Source organism: Aplidium turbinatum, chromosome 4, assembly GCF_918807975.1.
Source record: "Aplidium turbinatum chromosome 4, kaAplTurb1.1, whole genome shotgun sequence".
Classification (NCBI taxonomy): domain Eukaryota; kingdom Metazoa; phylum Chordata; class Ascidiacea; order Aplousobranchia; family Polyclinidae; genus Aplidium; species Aplidium turbinatum.
This window is the reverse complement of record NC_137475.1, coordinates 23,323,323-23,343,794: the sequence shown is the minus strand read 5'-3', so window position 1 is coordinate 23,343,794 and position 20,472 is coordinate 23,323,323. Positions and strand designations below refer to the sequence as shown.

General features: G+C 38.4%; 1 protein-coding gene across 3 annotated transcripts in view; it reads right to left on the bottom strand.

The window, feature by feature from the left end:
• Window positions 1–16,710, bottom strand: part of LOC145768727 (surfeit locus protein 2-like) — a 35,841-nt gene extending 19,131 nt beyond the window's left edge. Inside the window, exons 1-2 of one of the 3 annotated variants that reach the window (XM_082580307.1) lie at window positions 16,534–16,707; window positions 7,567–7,658 (exon numbers count right to left, since the gene is read on the bottom strand). In XM_082580307.1, coding sequence (XP_082436433.1) covers window positions 7,567–7,658; window positions 16,534–16,567 — 126 coding nt within the window. In that variant the 5' untranslated portion in view covers window positions 16,568–16,707. Of the gene's footprint in view, window positions 1–7,566; window positions 7,659–16,399 lie in introns of all 3 variants that reach the window. The other 2 variants (XM_082580305.1, XM_082580304.1) reach the window with 2 other exon arrangements.
• Between the last annotated feature and the right edge of the window lie 3,762 nt (window positions 16,711–20,472).

Here is a 20,472-nt window from a genome sequence, read left to right as displayed (position 1 = left end):
AAACCTTACCCTCTACAGACGATACGTTGACGACACATTCTTGCTGACAGTCAACAACAAGGAAGCCCTAGCTATCCAAAACGCTCTCAACCAAGCGCACCCAGCTATTAACTTTGAAATAGAACTACCAACAACAGACAACGCCATCTCACTACTGGACTTCACCATAAAAATCGACAAAGACGGTACAATCCACCACAAATTCTACCAGAAAAAAGCAAAGGCAAAACTACTCCCACACTTCAACTTGGCCCTACCCACAAGTACTAAGAAGACCATACTCTTAAACGAAACACAGAGAAGAAGGGATAGATGTTCCTCGCCCAATAAAGCAACACCACACTTTACGAATTTGAGAAAACAATGGAAGAAAACGGATACCCCAAGGACTTTCTTAAACAACCACCCAGACGACGACGACACCAGCAAAACAGACAAACCCCCCAGACACCATACAACCCAATACATTTTGAATTTCCATACATGAGCGACGACGCGGACCGTAAAGCAAAGAAAGTTTTCAAAGACCTGGATCTGCCAGTCCGCCTTTTTCGACGCTCACGAACCCTCAGAAACGCCCTTCAAAAACCAAAAAAACCCGAACCTTGCCGGCTACAAAACTGCCCACTACGGAACGATGACATATGTACCACCAAGAACTGTGTCTACAAGATCGCATGCAAGAAATGCAGGGAAAGCTACATAGGCAGCACGATTCGACCACTCCACTCCCGCATCAAAGAACACTTCAGTTCAGACAAAAGTTCGGTGTTTAATCATCAACAACAGTGTCACACCGACTTTGAATTTACAATAATTGCCCGAGAAAATGACGCGGTAAATTACGTTTCAAAGAGGCCATATTCATCAACAGACAAAATCCTAAAATCAACAACCGTGCCGAAAGGGAAGAACTACGTCATCTAATCTACTAATCAACTAAAAAAAAAAATTTTGCAACAAAAAATGCCTAACAACACAGAAACTCAACAACCAGCAGCCTCAAGCTAAACGAAAGAACCACAGTAAAGAACCACTCACTGACTTCAACATCATTCATCAAAGCACATGACTAGGGAACTGTGTTCCGAAAGCTAGCGCAACTTACTATTGCCACAGCAAACTCGCAGCATCAGGCTAAGACAGATCGTTTAAATCTACCTTGTGAAGAAAGCAACGATCATGCTGCTAAAAGCGAAACTCAATCAATTGCAATTACAGTACAGTTGAGCAAGTTTTACGTTTTACTTGAGTTGTGAGCTAACATTTTTACAGTTGCAAAGCAAAAATTGTCAGAAAAATAATTTCTTTTTACAAGCAAGATTTTCAAATGAAGACTGAGACAAAGGCAAACCACTAAACAATATACAGAAATTTCAGAAAAGCTTAGTGAAACCTTTCCTTTCTGGCCACGCAACGTAATGGGAAAAAAATAGCAATGGCGTGGTCACCACCTGCTGTTGAACTTCTGGAGACTTTCTGGAGCTGAGGATGACGTGAACAACGAGCCATGCACATTTTCAATGATTTGTGAGATAGAGGAAAAACGCTCTCATGAAAGATCAAAAACAGGAACAGCCATTTTCATTCCTCATGACATAGCCTAATGAAATCTCCAGGATTAGTCTCTGCAGCAATCAGAAAGAGCACTACCAACTGCCTTATCTGTTACTCTCCATTCTATGGTTCAAGCCTGTTCTGGAGATGCTTCGAAGCTAAATCTGCATCCATCTTAGTCACACAGATAAAGAGTTGAAACAGCGCAACATATTTCAGAAAAAATTCTCTTGGCGTGGTCACCACCTGCTGTTGAACTTCTGGAGACTTTAACCAGCAAGTAAAAGCAAGATAAAAGGCTCTAAGTTTTGATATCTGGCATCGGTGGCATTAAATTGTTGGGTGTTCCAATAATCCCAACCTATTCAACAGGAACAGCTGGAGCACTTGTGTCCAAAGTTACTATACAGTTGCTTAATGATTGGCATTGCAAAGATTTTGTTACATCTCTTATTTTTGACACAACAAGCTGTAATACAGGGCATAAAACTGGTGCTTGTAGACAACTTTAAGAAGATATAGGTCGCCCCTTTCTTTAGGCTGCATGTAGGCACCATGTGGGTAAAGTAATTCTTTTGAGGGTGAAAACCTGTGGTGCAATGATATGTAATTATGTATCATAGAGTACTAAAACACAAATGTTAGAATGTCACTTCGTAATATCTAAAATTTAAATCAAAAGCAACAAGGCAGCAGTGGCCGAGTGGTTAGCGCGTTGGGCTCGCAGTCGAGAGCCTGCAATCCTGCATGCTCGACTCCAGCCACCCGCAATCGCTGTTGTTTCTCTGGCCAAGAAACTTTACGATAATTGCCTCTACCCAGTGGTCGATTTCGAGTAATGGGTAGGCTAGTACCAAATTTAAGTCATAAGTAGAGTAGACAACCGGAAACAGACATTGCAGTCGGCTGCAGCGTCTAGAAGTAGGAAGACAGATCGTTTAAATCTACCTTGTGAAATGTACTGTAATTACCCGGAATGGCCCGTTTCGGTGAGTCCGATTCGGTGAATCCTATCCCTTAACCGGGGATTTTTTCAATTTTTTTTTTAAATTGTCGGGTACCGTAGCCTAATTATCATTGCCGTTTTAAGGTTAGGGGTTTGGGTTAGGGGTTAGAGGTTAGGAACTCACCGAATCGGACTCACCGAATAGTAGCAGACCCATTTAATCAAAAAAAGTTTGCTAGGCTATGCCTTCTCATGCACAACGACACAACATGACCCTTGGTAGGGATGGGCAATTCAGAATATCGAATCCAGAAGGATTCGGATCCTAAACTATCCGAATCCAAAACGGCAATAAAACCGGGTAATAAGATTCGGTTTTAAAGATATACATAAGTCTTGTGCAAGCTGTCAGCTTGAGACAGTGAACTGAAAAAAAGTGTGGTTTGCACTTTCTCTTTGCACTGACACCATCCGCAGTTCTGCACTTTCAAAACCATTGTGCACGCTTTGTGCGCGCACGGCGCATGCAACTCTACGTCACTCGCTCGCATGAGCAATCAAAGAAACTAAGCGCGCAATTTTCTTCACGCTTTGTACACATGCACAATCGTGCACTGCTTTTTTTCAATTCACGTGCGTATGCGACTCTGCGATAGTTTGACTGGTGCGCGTAACAACATTGAGCAGATGCCCTCTGCTAAAGGAGTTGGCTCTGAAACACCTCAGCATATCTGCCACATCAGCATCTTCCGAGCGATTCTTTTCGACTGCGGGTTGACTGAAACTAAGCTGCGCTCCCGTTCAGCGTTGCCAGATGGGGAGATAGAATATCAAATTGAAAAATTCTGGTGAAATTTAGAGGTCTTTATTGCCAAGCTTTTTGACCTTGGAACCAGATAACTTTTTGGTGAAATCTGGTGAAATTTTCCCTACTCAATTTTTTTCAAGAAAGTTTTTTTAATTTTTTTAAACTTTTTAGCAAATAATTAATCCCTGCTCGTATAGAAAACGTTTTGCAAGAGGTTTGCATATGGATGATGGCAGTGTCTCATGTCTTAAAAACTATTTGTATTTAAGCGAAATTGCTTTATTTAGGGTCAGGGGCGTAGCCAGACCGCAGAGCAAGGGGGGGGGCAATTTTTTTAGGGGGGCCGAAAATTTTTTTTGGACAATTAATCATTATAATTGTTGCTGTTGCTCGAGAATGTTGAGATTTTGCCAGGGGGGGCAAAATTTTTCCAGGGGGGGGGGGCAATGCCCCCCTGGCTTCCGCCTGGCTACGGGCCTGTTTAGGGTGTTTTAAATATCTGGTGATTTTTAGTTATTTTTTGTTGCCAAGCGGCTTCCATCATCTGGCAACACTGCTCCGATTTGGCTGGAAGTCATTTAGAATGCCTTAATGTGTTGCATTGCAACAAAAATTTACTTTGAATGTGTAGCTTTTGTGTCTGAAATTTTTTACTTTTTGTGTTGCTGGAGCCTGGAAGTTAATAGGATTTGGTATTCTGGATTCGATTCTGGATTCGGTTTAGTATTCCTGAATTATTCTGAATTGCCCATCCCTAACCCTTGGTATGTTACTCGCTACGGTTCCCACAAAAGCAGATCAAGATATCAAACGTAGCAAGTTACCAACCTACAAGCAAGCGATTTTCAAATTAATTCAAACAAGGTTATCAGGAAGGCAGGTAATTACGAGTCTGCTACTATTCGGTGAGTCCGATTCCTTGCTACGTTTGATATCTTGATCTGCTTTTGTGGGAACCGTAGCGAGTAACATACCAAGGGTCATGTTGTGTCGTTGTGCATGAGAAGACATAGCCTAGCAAACTTTTTTCGATTAAATAGCCTACCAACTGAATACAAACTACACGTATTGAATCTAATCTGCAATTAATACGATTCTATGAATGTTTCACCACATAGCATACTAAATGTCTAAGGTAATTCACCATTCCTAAGTTGGCACAATTACTGTAAAATGGTTAGGAGCCTTGTATTGATATAGGAGAAGTGCTCTGTAACGACTCCTTACATTTAACCTTAATTCTAAACCTGGGAACAATGCCTTAGAAATGATCTACACATACTAGACTGAAACTGGAGGTATTTGACTGAGCGAAATAGTGGTACTGTACCGTAAGTCATTTTGAAGGTATTCTGACATCACAGAGGCATGTTTTCACTTTTAACGATTCTGATACCAGGAAGATTTCGCTCACTCACATTTAATAAAAGTTGTGTGCTGTGCTGGTTAATACACAGACTATGTTGTTCTACTGCTTAATACTTGCATTCTCCAGCAATTACATCAAGCATATTTTGCAATAGGTTGTCACATTACTTCTCAATATAGTGTTTGGCTATCTGCTTGCAAAACCCTACTTGTTAAAAAATAGTATGGAACATAATAATACTGTGTCAAACATTGCAACTGTAGAGCCTAGATGACATTAAATACAAAATTTACCATGATAAATGAAGGACTATGTAGCACTGTAAAACTACCCGAATAAGCACCAAATTTCTTAATTTTCAATTCAAATCTGGACCCCCTAAACATAAATTGATTGGTCTTAAACTTCATAAATATTGTTTTTGTACCAAGTGTCACCTATAAAAAAAAGTTAGGGTGTTTTGCTTCAGGTCGGGGCATTAGCCGCACCCTACACTACATGGCAATGGAGGTTGTGGTCGTAAGCTAAAGCTTACTCAGCAAACTGCTGAAGCCTTCACTGTGTCAACACGTAATAACGTGGGTGCTGCCAAACTACTTCTGGCGGATAAAGACTTTAACTATGTCCTTCCTGCTATATTCGCCGATGAAGCCTTGGAAAAGTTTTTTGGCCAAGCCAGGCAAAGGAGAGGTGGACACTTCTACATTGAAGTAGTTGACATTATGGCTGCAAATAAAATTGTAAATTTGCAAACACTAATTAAGCACGAATGAACTTCATTACACCTAAATGAAGTTCTCGTGTGATTGGTTGCTCCAAGCATCGTACAACTTCCACCAATCCAGATGAGCAAAGTGAAATTGACAAGATTATTCCTCAAAACAATCAGGAATTCTTAGGGTCTGATGATACCCTCAAGCATAAAGTGGTTTATTTGGCCGGATACCTTGAAGATGAAGAATGAAGATGGTAATGAGGTGTCATCCGAGTCAAGTGAATTTTTCCTGGGCCTTTTCTTTCTAACTGTAATACCAAAACTTAACAAATTTTGCTGCATCTTGCTGTAATAGCCTACTTGTATAATCTAATTTTGTAACCAACCTTGCCTTTCAACATTACTCAGAGATCAAAGTCAGACATTGTGATGTAAGACTTGAACTGCGTTGCGCGTGATTTGTATAGAAGTACCTGTACTCCCATCGATCCCTAGTGAAGAACTCACCTTTGTTACTCTGATTCAATGTCATCAATCGTTGAAACAACAGAAAACTTGAGAGTTTTCCTGCTTGAACAGAAGCCAAAGGATACAGTATTCACATTTTCTAGATTCATGGGAAATTTTATAATATTCTCACAATAATTGTTCGTGCTATGCATTATGCATCTCTCGGTGGACATCTCTCGGTATGCTATTTCTCGGTGGATAAATATGACCGATCTAGATGGTACTTCCAACGGACATCACATGCTGTGACGGCGGACATGTCCGCCATGAATTTCGAGGTCTGTAAACGCCTGCGAAATGGGTGGGCACACTATGATGTCAAGATATTTAGTTGCGCACTTGATCATTTAGGTTAGACCTGTTCAAAAATCAAAATTTTTCAAATTTTAGAGCTTCTCGCATTGTTACCCGTGATTTTGACCATAAAAAAAATGACAACTATTTTGCTCTCAGATGGGATATCCTGCCTCAAGGAGCCTAAATATCTCCATTTTTGCCAATATCACCCCTTTTTTACCTGTCTTGAGTCCGATGCTGGATGTCTTTATTTCAACTAAAAACACTTTCATCCAATGCTATACCGATAGCTCACAAGTGAAATCAACTTTTGGATATATATTTGGCATCATTTTAAGAAGTGTGGGCCGTGGTGGGAATAAGAAGAATTAAGAAGCAGCACTTAGCTTCACTAATAATGAAAAAGCATTATGCTCATTTCAGGCAACCTGTATACACATCTTTTGAAACTGCTCAATGGGTCTAGTCTAACAGAAAGAAACCTTAGATTTGCACCTGAAAGACAGTGTTTGAGCTTGTGGTATCAAAACACATGGCTTCAACATTTCCTTTGGTGTTCCATTTCCTAAGTGCACTAAATATGCTCAAGCTTAAGCCTCTCCTGGACTGCATGGAAGCTTCAGCAATCAGCACTGGCTGTCTTTTTAAATCACGTTAAATCATAATCATTTTAAATCTTTTTAAATCATGTTTTAAACAAATATTCTGATTGGTTTGGATGTCAGAAGCATTCAAAAATTGAAAAAAACACCTTTACGGGGCAAAATATTAGGATTGTAGTGACTCACCTAATAGGCCTACCCATGCATCCAGAAATGTTGTTTTTTATTGTTGAACTGTATAGTATAGTTTATAATGAGCTAACATAGCATTATAGTTTTCCAATGTTAGTTTTCCATTACGTTTGCAATAGAAGTTATGGGGCCCTGAAAATAGCAAAATTTGCTATACGCACCCCCAAGTCAAAAACGAGGGTGGTTCTCGAAATTTAAATGACCGCCATGGACAAACCCTTTGAGATATTGATCTAAAACTTGGGATTCTTTTGTTCGGTAGTCTAATGCATAGTATGACAACTTTTCACCAAATATGAGAGGTATCATATTTGAAATATCTTTATATTGCCTGTTCATGTGAAATGACCCTATTTCTCGTTTTTTCAAGCTTGATGTGGACCCGGTAGAGTTCATCCAAATTTGGTAATATTTTACACAATTGATTTTTTTCTAAGGGTAGTACAACTTTAACATACTGCCATGAGAAAAATTTTTCATGAGGGGGGCTTCATGCACCCTAATATACAACTAATGACTTTGTTGAACTCCATGAAAATAATGAAATGATGTTTTTGCATGCAAACTTACTCTTCCATTTTCTAAACACTGTAACGCTGGATGAACTTTGAGAATGGCTTCCAATGCAGAACTCTTTTCAAATTCCGCCATATCAAACTCTTCTATAGGTTACCGTACCGTATATAAAGTAAAACCTGTTATTACCGGTATGTATTTATATGAGAAAATAAAATGTCATGTAATGCACTTGCCAGATGTTTTGCCCCTGAGATCTTTGTCCCAACTTTTCGGCCCTACCCTACAGCCAAGGTTGCCAGATTTTAAAGCACAAAATATGCCAAATTAGAAACACAAGAATTCAAGGTCATTGGATAAAAAAAACAATTGAAAATTCAAAGAAATATTTACACCTATCAAGAATTCAACAACTAGCAAAAATTCAAGGTCAAAATTAGATAAAAAAAATTAAAAATTCAAACGAAATATTTACAACTATTAAAAAATTAAAGCTTTGGTAGAGAGTTTGCTTTGTTGAACCATAGAGAAATAAAACATAGTATATAACCTTAGCAGGTTTAACATACTTTATTATTGGAAGTGACTATTTTTCCAAACTTAATGCCATGGTTACAATCAGGTGTTGCCAGAGTTAGGATTAAATTTAGGAAGGGTTAAGGTAAGGGCTAGAGCTAGGAATAAAATTAGGGTTTTGATCTTTGCCCAGGACAAAAAAAATTTCCAAAATACAAGTTTTTGTTTTCAACAGCTTTAAACTTTTCTCAAATTAAGGCAGAATTCCTTATCTGGCAACACTATTGAGGCTATTATTACACTATATAGTGTAAATATAGCCACAGCCTACTTTATTACACACAAAAAATATAACATAATTAAAATAAACTCAAACGTTTTCGACACGTACGTGTGTCCTCATCAGGAATTAAATCTACAGTACAACAAGCCTTAAAGCAGCCGGCGGCCATGGCCGCTAAGTAGTGCTTGAATGACCGCCGGTACTACCTCCTCAGTCGGCCAAGTTTGGCCGCCGGTTTCTTCTAGCCAATTATTTAATTTCACAATAGAATGATCGTGGATCAACTGTCGAAAATATCTAGTATCAAAGAGTGACACAGAATTAGGTCAGCGCGTCATTATCACCGCTGTTGTATTGTGCGGAAACATTTGCCATTGCATGGAAAATATCCAGCTGCGATCACCAGCTATAAGTCTTGTTTGTAATTCCCGACGTTTATTTTAACAAAGTGTTAATCCGAAGTGCTAATTTACATCGGCTGGCAATATTGTCGTTTTTATGTCGATTCGATGTTGTTGTCGGACATTGAATCGTTGTTAAACAGGAGAACTATTATAGGTTAGTTGACATCCGAAGGGAAAACACGTATCTTCATAGTTGAGAAATGTTCCCGCTGTGGGTTAGTGACTTCACGTTCACACCCTCAATGGTGACATCATAACGGTATAAATGGTCAGGTTTTATGAAAGGCGGTATGCAGTTGAAACAATTTAGTGTGTCCGCAATACCGGATTACAATCCCGATAAAGCAGTTATTGCGTGGTACAACCATTCTATAGCAGGACGTCGCCCAGACTTCAACAACACCAAGTGATCATTTTGGCCTTGTTGCAAGTTTAATTCTATTTACTTGTGCTATCGTTATTTGTATTGTGGCCTCCAAGAACGCAGATTCGGCCGTCGAGAAGGAGCTCTCGGTAGGCCACAATGGCTGCCGAAAAAAAACACGAGTTTTAAGGCCTGCTACAATAGGCTATATATCAGGGTGATTCATAAATTGAAATTTTTTTTAATTCAATGGGGCACCCTCTTGTATCGTGTCAATACCTGAAAAAATAATCCTGTCAAATGTTTTAAACAATCGAAAGCATTTTTAAAGTTGCTACCGACTTTGAAAGCTGCACATAATACACACATGGGTCATTCCCTGTCAACTCAACAAGGTGTGCAAGCTCGATCCTCTTGGATTTTCTTGAAATTCACACTAAAGTTTCATATTGATGTATAATGAACACAAAAAAAGATTCAGCTCATTATCTCAAGACGTTTAGAAATTACAGTCCTTCAAAGTCACCAAGGTGCCTCAAAATGCGTTCGCATGTACATTTTCCTCTATGTTTGGGTCTTCATAACTTTTACAAAGCTGAAATTTGGTATTCTGATTAAGAAGCAGCCCTAGTTTTCATATCTACCACCAAGATTGCTAATTTCAAATTAGTTTTATATATAGAACCTTTCAAAAATTGAAATTTTTTATATTTGAAAAAAAATTATCAATTTTTGATGTCCACTATCTCCCAAACCAATAGTCACAGAACTACCGTTTTGCATATCATTAATCTATACTAGTTGATAATTAACCCCCATGAGACTGACACCAAACAGATGTAAAATTATTGAAGTTTGGAGGGTGCAAAGATGAAGCTCGAACCATCTTTACACCCTCCAAACTTCAATAATTTCACATTTGTTTGGTGTCACTCTCATGGGGGTTAATTATCAACTAGTATAGATTAACGATATGCAAAATGGTAGTTCTGTGACTATTGGTTTGAGAGATAGCGGACATCAAAAATTGATAAAAAAATTTTAAATGCAAAAAATTTCAATTTTAGAAAGGTTCTATATCTAAAACTAATTTGAAATTAGCAATTTTGATGGTAGATATGAAAACTACGGCTGCTTCTTAATCAGAATACCAAATTTCAGCTTTGTAAATGCTTTAGATTAAAAGTTATGAAGACCCAAACATGGAGGAAAATTTACATGCGAACGCATTTTGAGGGACCTTGGTGACTTTGAAGGGCTATAATTTCTAAACGTCTTGAGATAATGAGCTGAAATTTGTTTTGTGCTCATTATACACCAATATGAAACTTTAGTGTAAATTTCAAGAAAATCTAAGAGGATCGAGCTTGCACACCCTGTTGAGTTGACATGGAATTGACCCATTTGTGTATTATGTGCAGCTTTCAAAGTCGGTAGCAACCTTAAAAATGCTTTCGATTGCGCTAAAAATTTGACAGGATTAGTTTTTCAGGTATTGACACGATACAAGAGGGTGCCCCATTGAATTAAAAAAAAAATCAATTTATGAATCACCCTAATATATATACATAAAATGAAAAATCGTAAGAGAAATTTGACTTTGCACTACAACTGTAACGACACTCTGGACTGAAAAGCACAAACTGAACAAATGATACGAGAATGATTGCGAGTCAAAACAATTTACTCGCAATCATTCTCGTATCAATTGATTGAGTTTCACTTTTAGCAGCATGGTCGTTGCTTACTTCACAGTGTAGATTCTAACGATCTGTTTTAACCTGATGCTGCAAGTGCGTTGTGGCAATATCGAATTGCACTAGCTTTCGGAACACAGTTCCCTAACCATGTGCTATGACGAATGGTGTTGAAGTCAGTGAGTGGTTCAATCTTTAACCCTTAGAAGGTTGGACTCTTGCTCAGTTTGAGGGGGCTGTTAATTCTTCTTATGCTTTAGTAGTGACAACTCTGTTATTTTTTAAGGCACGGTTTCAAAATTTGGGATTCACTTTGTAAAATTATTCATGCTGAGCATATCCGAAAATTAAAACTATGTGAATTTTAGAACTGCTCATATACGTTGAAATGTTGAGGTGACTTATGACTGTAGTTGTAGCGTGAGTTTACACATTATTTTTTGGTAGAGTAATGAAAAACATGCATTGCAATGTTGTGATTAAAATTTTTTTACATAATTTTACATACAGCTAATTCCCTTCACGCTGTGAAACAGTTAGGAGGGCCAAATTAATTACTTTCATCCAGCTGGTGGGGAAATTTGGAACAATAGAATATGAAATATTTCAGAGGATGTGCTGAGAAATGCCTTAAAAATATCTCTCAACTTATAACCTTTATTCGCTCAATATTTCAGCTCAATAGAGGTGAATAAAAGTTAGAAAAAGCCAAGAAATCTCGTAGTTGCAGCCTCAGTGGTTTTAGAGATACAACTGTTGATACACAAAAATTGAATTGACAGCACCCCCTCCCAACCTTTAAAGGGTTAATGTGGCTCTTTGGTTTAGCTTGAGGTTGCCGGCTGTTGAGTTTCTGTGCTGTTAGGCATTATTGCTTTGAAACTTTGTTGAATCAGTTGATTAGTAGATTATGTGATGTAGTTCTTCCCCTTCGGCACGGTTGTTGATGTTTGGATTTTGTCTGCTTATGAATATGGCCTCTTTGAACCAGACAAACCTCACTCTCTACAGACGATACGTTTTTATGTCATTCAAAATGCTCTCAACCAAGCGCACCCAGCCATAACCTTTGAAATAGAATTACCAACAGCAGACAACACCATCTCACTACTGGACTTCACCATAAATATCAACAAAGACGACACAGTCCACCACGACTTCTACCAGAAAAAAGCAAAGGCAAAACTACTCCCACACGGCCCTACCCACAAGCACTAAGACCAGGAATGGCCCGTTTCGGTGAGTCCGATTTGGTGAGTCTGATCTCTATTCGGTGATTTTTTCATTTTTTTTTTAAATTATCGGGTACCGTAGCCTAATTATCATTGCCGTTTTAGGGTTAGGAGGAGGTTAGGAACTCACTGAACCGGACACACCGAATAGTAGCAGACCCAAGAAGACCATACTCTTAAACAAAATACAGAGAAGAAGGGATAGATGTTCTTCACCCAATAAAGCAGCACCACACCTGACTGAATTCGAAAAGACAATCAGGGAAAACGGATACCCTAAAGCAGTGGTTCTTAAAATTTACTAACCTGCCGAACCCTAACGCCAGTCTGCAAGCTTTCGTTGAACCCCAAATTTTTGCTAAGTCACAAAAACAAAAATCTACCACATTTAATAGTATTAGTAAATCAATGAGATTTCTGTTGCCATTTTTTCTGAGACCAATAGTGAGATTCGAGGCTTTGATCTCAAAAACAGCAATTCTCATGTCATTTTTGCATGCAAGCCGGTATCGTTTTTTTTTTTGCTTTAACATCCACCAGAATAGAAAACGCATGCTCGCATAAATAAGTGGTTACGAATGGCATGAGAACTTCAAGGGCAACTTTTGTAATAAGAGGATAACTTTCCATTTGTTGGCACCAAAACAATGAAGATTTGTTGTGTTAAGTTTCTTTTTTTGCATCTCGCTTTGTTGAAGCTCGATAATGTCATCTAAGTAAGGACTGTTTATATCTTCTGTTGAAGTATCGTAAGTAAATGGTTGACGTATCCATGCTGGATATTACGTTTGTTCAGGAAAGTAGTTTTGAAATAAATTTTGCAACTTCTGCAAATGCTCAGTAAATACTGGCTTAAGCCTCTGAACTTCTGCAACTTCGCCATTAATTGCTGTATCTGAACTACTTACTACCTCGTCCAGACGTGGAAAGTTAGCAAAGTTGTTATGTTCTAATCACTGCCACCACAACAGCAATTTCCTTTGAAAAGCACTCATTTACTGTTCAGCTTCTATCTGGGTTTTTTTTTCGGTCATTTATCGGTCATTGACCGATTTTTTAGCAAAATGTCCGAAAAAAATATAGTCAATTCGGTCAAACTGTCAGAAAAAATGTGTACGCACGCAAATCGATTTCAGTGATTGCAAAGAAGCTTCTTGCGCCACTCTACGATTTTTTGTCAACCGGAAATACAAGACGTAGACTTAGTGTTTGAACGTTTATCCAATGTCTTATTGTATGTGATAACGTAAATACAGAAGTAACATTTCCCAAACGTGACTGACGTGGTGCTTTCAAGTGTGACGCAATGTTGCGTTGCCTTGGAAAGGTCAAACCGCTTGGTAGAGATTGATCGGTCTGTTCTGTCAATCGGGACATTTTCTCAGCATGTTGCATATATTATCAATTTTTGAGCTGGTGGTCAACCCTTTCGAAATGTTATTGACCAGACCTCGATAAATAATGAAGTATCCCTTTGTACTTTGATCCAATGTCTCATTGCTTGTGATAAACGCAAACATGAAAATAACACACTCAAAGACTTCAACTTTCTAGAAATGCCACTGTGTTTTCAAATCTTTCCTTCAAGTCGTGGAAAAAATTGATCTGTCAGTCGGGAAATTATCCCAGCATATTGCATAATGTTATTAACTTTGGAGCTGGTGATAACCTCTGTGAAATGTTTGACTCCACATCGATAGATAATGATTTTGTGCGATGGTTTTTGCAACGTCGTACTCCATTGAGTAGACGCAAAAAACCCTACAAAAATATAACTGTTTGTAACTTTTTAATGAGCAGGTGGGAAATCATTTCAATTTAGCTGGAATTTTTCCGTTTTTGGTAAGTATTGAGTAGCCTCAGGGGCGTATCCTCAATGGAAGCAAGGGAAGCCTCAAACCCTGTCAAAATTGAAAAAATAGAAGATGATATTTTTCAGTAAAACGATTTCGTAATTTCTTAACCTGAATACGAATTAAAACAGCTTCCAACTTAAAACAGGCCTCGACACTGAAGGCGGCCATCGCAAACATGGCCGCAATTAACCTACAAAAACCGACATTTGTCCGCTAGGTCTCGCACTTCCGTCGGCCGCATTTGTCCGCCATGAAGTTCCGAGAAAATTTTACGCAAGCGGTCTTGTGAATAAAGTATATTGCCACTTATAATCACAAAGGATTAGAAAGCAGTCAAAGCACCCGATAAATCACAATTTACACACTGTCTATGCTTGAATTGTTAACATTATTGATTGCGAACCATGTGACAATTGGCGGAAAGTTTTAATAATAGCTATGAAGCGTGGCATAGATTGGCCAAGTTTGGCAGCTATTGCTAATGCTTTGCTGACTTTTCATGCAGAGAACGCAACCGTGCAACGTGGATTCAGTTTGCTTTCTCGGTTGCGAACTACAACAAGAAATCGCTTGCGTTGTTCAACTGCAGATAAACTTATGCGTTTGAGGTTAAATGCTGCATCATCAAAAACATTCAATTATGACGTGGCACGCACGCACGCACAGCAGCACGCTACAACGTGAGCGGTGAAATTGTTGAGGAGTTAATATTCACTTTGTAATTGCGAACCATTAGAGCGTAACGTGTTTTTTTATTTGGTCATTCTTACTTGTTTTTATCCCTTTCCGTTGTACTGTATTTTTGTTTTGTGTTATTTTTGAACGTGTGTTAGTCACGGTGTTAGTATGCAATATAAGATGTCTGCGGCCGGGTGTTGCAAGGTTGAGTTTCGCTGATGAACGTTGAAGAACGTTTGTCTGTTCTAACTTTTCTCAGATAAAACACGACAACGTTTCTCAGCGAAACTTAATGTTGTAGCTAGTCAGAAAGTGCAATTTTTTTTTGTATCAGCTACTTGAAAGGAAGTATATTCATCAGAAAAAATGACCAAAATAATAAAAAATGACCAAATTTTTTCAAGTCATTTCGGACAAATGACCGAAAAGCCTCAGCAAAAAAAAAAAAACCCAGGCTTCTATTACATTTTTACTACCTCCTTGCATTTGGTAATTCAGCTGATTGAGAGCACCAAAGATGTCAACAAAATACCGTATTTTACGGACCATAAGGCGCACTTTAAATCCTTTTTTTCCTCATAAATTGATTGTGCGCCTTATGGTCCGGTGCGCCTAATGTATGGATCAAGTGCGGTAGTGCTGTATTGCCTACACTCAAAACCAGTACCGATACTACCATTATATATGGTGGTGCGCCTTATGGTCCGGTGCGCCTTATGTATGAACAAAAAACTGATCAAAGCAATTTATTGACAGTGCGCCTTATAGTCGGGTGCGCCTTATAGTCCGTAAAATACGGTAAGCCAAAGTAAGGATAAAACTTGTCTTCAAAGTTTTTTGAATGCCGATGGTTGTGACTTTCCAAGAACTCCAATAATTCTGTACGCAAAGCAAAAACGCGATTCATCACTTTCCCCCTCGATAGCCATCGTACTTCATTGTAATTCAAAAATATTTCCAAAAATATTTGCTGATACACCATTCGTAGGCCGTGTGTTAATGTTTCAGAGGATGTTTGCACCGAACCCCTGAAACAGCTTCGTCGAACCCCAGGGGTTCGATCGAACCCAGGTTAAGAACCACTGCCCTAAAGACTTTCTTAAGCAACTAGCCAACCACCCAGACGACGACACCGACAAAGCAAACAACCCCCCCTCAGACACCATACAACCCAATACATTTCGAATTTCCTTATATGAGCGACAACGCAGACCGTAATTTAATAAAGAAAGTCTTTAAAGACCTGGACTTGCCAGTCTGCCTCTTTCGACGCTCACAAACCCTCCAAAACGCACTTAAAAAAAACACAAAAATCAACCTTGCCGGCTGCAAAACTACCAACTACGGAACGACGACATATGTACCACCATGTCCACCAAGAACTGTGTCTACAAGACCATATGCAAAAAATGCAGGGAAAGCTACATAGGCAGCACGATCCGCCCATTCCACTCCCGCCTCAAAGAACACCTTAGCTCAGATAAAAGTTTGGTCTTTGATCATCAACAACTGTGAAGCCTCAAGCTAAACCAAAGGGGTCTGCTACTATTCGGCTAGTTCGACTTGGCTAGTTCCCTATTTGGCTACAGTCCAATTCGGCTGGTCCGATTTTTTCAACGATAATTAATTTAACGACGCCTTCTGTTTATTCAGAGAATTTTGTATTTTATTCCACAATATCGTTTCTTTTGCATTCCGACAAAAATAAATAAATTGAAATAAAATTTAGCGAAAAATGTTTGAACTATTAAATTAAATGTTTGCTCAGATAAAATTGACATGTATCCTGCGTCGCCGTCTATATGCAAACTTAGAATATATTAAAATCCTCAACTTTTACAACACACACACTATTACCTGATTTGTTGCTGCACAAGTGTGGATGCGAGCCTTGCATTTCTCATCACGTCGAGAACGCCAGTATTTCTTAAGTCTGTCTGCACTATATTGAGCTAGTTGAAACATGTAGCCATCATGTAGAAAAACCTCACCTTTGCGTTGCGTACTAATCGATTCCTCTGCCATGATAAAGTAACATCAACTGAGAGTCTAACGAAGGAAGTCCCCAAAGGAATTCCAGGTCATGTAACGCCGAAACCCAGGTTTATTCTAAACTGCCACTTATAGGTTTTAACTTCATCTGTTATGTCAAACGCTATTTGGCAACTGTCTTTTTTTCGTTGACACGTTTTCGCTGAGATCTCATTAACCTCTATTGTTAATCATGAAAAATGTTGTTTTGATGTAAAACACTTATTTTGAACAAACCCAGACAACAAAATTTGTCATTTTTACATGGTGTTCCCGACAATTATTCAACAAATCAAACGTCATATAAAACCGCTATGGTCTACTTAACCTAGCTGGCATCTTACGTCATGGAAATTGCTAGAAAATGTCCAAATACTGTATTGCACCATCGGTCGTAAAACCTGATGAAATATTGCATCACTACCTTTCAACACCGGTTTGAATTGTGTGACAATGTCTTTCATTATTGCGTCACAGTTACTGTCTACGTGCATTTGAAATATCGCAAATCATTCTAGTCATTCGTAAAATGGTTGCTTGAAAGTTGGAGACATATTTAACTGTTTGCTTAGTGCTTGTCAGCTGGACGAAAATTCCGTCTTTTATCTAAGTAATCTGTTCTGTAGTGACAAGTTTTAGTGGTGTACGGCGTTGCATCCAATTTCGACAGCTTTGAGGCTATTTTTACAGAAATACAATTTTGAATAGACGTTTCGAAGGAGTGTTTCTTTTTCGGTCATTACATACAGACGAACGGATCCGGGAACTTTATGTTACAATTTTCCCACGAAGAGATTATGGTTTACCGCTGTGACCGTTAGGGTGCATCAGGAGCCGCAACCATGCAATTTTTACTTCTTCTATTGTTTAAATTGTTAGGCTATATTAATTAGAATGTGTGGTAAAATATCATTTAATTCTTTCAACGTTTAGGTATGCCACACAGAACATAAAGATTGATCCAGTAGCCTACCGTACAGGGTTGCCACTTAGCAGATTTTATTGCAAAATTTGAGAAATTTAGCAGAATTTTAAGCTGTTTGGCAGCGAAATTTTGAGTCAGAATTCTTAAGTTTAACAGATTCATAAAACTCGTGTTGAATTCCATTGAATTTTTGACAAAATTGTAGTTCTATCTTGTCGTTTGTGAAATAAATGGTGGTTATGTTTACGTTGTAATCATTTGCTTTTAACAAAGTAACTATGACATCTAAAAATAGAAAGCATATTAGTTTATTTTAGTGGGTTTCATTTCAGTTTATCTTAGGGGTAAACTATGCATAATTGGTTTGGCAGATTAAAGATGATTTTGGAAGATTTTTGGACACTGTTTGGCAGAATATCAAATTTAAATCTGGCAACCCGGATCCAGTAACATGTATGCAATTAAATTGCTCGGTGCTCAAATAAACTGTAATGAGGTATTGAGGTAATATCGCTGATTTTCATTGTTATATTATATAGTGCAAAATAGGATAGGTTCAGGTATGGTAGATACCAGAACAGGTTTAGTATTCAACATCCTAGTTTTCAGATAGATATCCAGTGCATTTAATTTTCGCTTTGTGTTGTAAATCCTCCATTTTTCAGCATTTTCTGTTGCTTAAGACCAACTCTGTTAAAGACAAGTGGAACAGGTGTGAAATCACCCACCCAAACACCAAAAACTCGACAATGTTCAAATATTTTTGGTGTAGGTAAAGGACTGTTTGTTGATGATGCAGAAATTACAGGAAGCAAACTGCCACCGTCTATGAAGTATTATGTTGCATGCTGTATCACGTTGAAGATGGAGCCAAAACTAATCGAACTAAATTTCAGGCTTCTAAACTTTATGCCTTAGAGGGCAATAAGAAACTTCGTGACATTCCAGCTAACAGAAAACAAACTCCATTAGTGATGAAGAAGTTAGAAGCCAGTAATTTAAGTTTGTCAAAGACTTTTCGACTGTGGCCTACAGATGTTGAAAAACTGATTAAAAATGAAGATGACATAGTTCCTAAAATCCATGCAAACTGATAGAGTAGCAACTTTTGGGTCGTGTGATAAGAAACAAGCTTATTTGGTTCAGCGCCGCCAAGCACGCAAGGAGGCTGAGACTCGACGTCATGAAAAAGCACTTTCTGATATGAGTGCAAACACCAGCACAGCAGTCTTAGACGATAGTGAAAGTGAAGATACATGTACCTCGTCCGATCAACCAAAAGCTATCCGAAGCCACAAACGTACAAAGGTAACAGGTACACTACACAGGCATTTATACCTCATGATATTTTACAGTCCCAAAAGCTAGTATCTCTTGCGACACGCATAAAAAGGATCCAAGCTCAGCAAGCTGCATTTACAGAAGCTTTTATAGAAGAAGTTGGAGGTGACACCTCGAAGGTAGTGACATCACATTCTTCAGCGGATCGCACCAGACGAAAAGTGGGAAAAGAAATGCAAGTTTTGTGAAAGAAAAATGGACTGCACCAAAACTGTTATCCCTCCATTGGGATTTGAAGCTGCAATGCAAACTAACTGATATAAATGAGAAAGAGGAGCGAGTAGTTATAGCAGCTGGCACTACAAAGGAAATGAAAATTCTGAGCATTCCTAGTTATGAACCTGGAACAGACCGTAAAACTGGTGAAATAGTTGCAAAAGTTTCAGCTGATTTGATTGAACAATGGGACTGCTCGAAGTGCATTGTAAATTTAGTGTTTGATACCACTTCAAGTAACACTGGACCTGCATCGGTGGCATGTATTAGCCTGCAGCAGCAGTTGGATCGACCCATTTTATGGTCTGGATGCAGGCACCACATAGGTGAAGTGGTGATTACTCATGTTTTCAATGAGCTAAAAATAGAGACATCAACATGCCCTGATATGATGTTGTTTGTAAGACTACGCAAAAACTGGGGAATGATTCCACATTGCTCGGCTGAAAAACTAGCTAGGCTGGACATATCTAATTTTGATGAAGAAGCGAAAGTATTAGTATTACAGCTGAAAGAAGATGTTCTGAGGTTATTCAGAGCGCAGGAGACGTTTAAACGTGATAACTATGTATAATACCGTATAAAGAATTTATTCATTTGTGCTTGGGCTACTTTGATCCAAATCAACCAGTCAATTTCATGAGGCCGGGTGCTTTACATTTGGATGGCCAAGATCATATATATTCTTAAACTAAGCTTACTGGAACACCAGATTATTCAGAGCCTAATTTAGCTACCCAAGGCCGTGAATGTTTGTGCATTGCATGATTTTGCATCCTACCCTGGACAGAAACCAATCATTATGATATTCTAAATATCAATTAGTATAAAATATTGTGCCGTACATGCATACTTTAGTGGCGCTAAATTCAGAGTTGTGAACTAGAACGTGACTTTTTGAGTTAAAAGAGGTGAAATTGCACAAGAGTTACCATTCAATAACATTAGGGCCATGTGGCATACCTAAATGTTCACAAAACTTTATAGCATTTTCACACACTGATTTTCTCACCCAGTCTAACAGTTTAGGCAATAGAAGAAATGCGATGTTAGTATTTTTCAAAAATATGGGGCAGCTGATGCACCCTAGGGACCATAAATAGTAAAAGACGTTACTCTGTCTAGTGTTTGGTACTGAAGCAAAGAAATAATAAAAGAAGATCTTGTTGGTTGGTAGTCTACAGAAGCAAAGAAAATTAAAAACATTTCTTCTCAGTTGATACTGAAGAACTTCAAGTTAAAAATTAAAGGCGTTTCTTTGTTGGTTCTGAAAAAAACAACAACATTGACATTCATTTGAAGAAAAAAGATTAAAGACAATCGATCTGTGCTTGAAGATTCAAGTGAACAAATCCAAGCAAGTTTTGTGGACTTTAGGACTTCATATACCCGTACAGCTACGGTATCGTGCATTTAA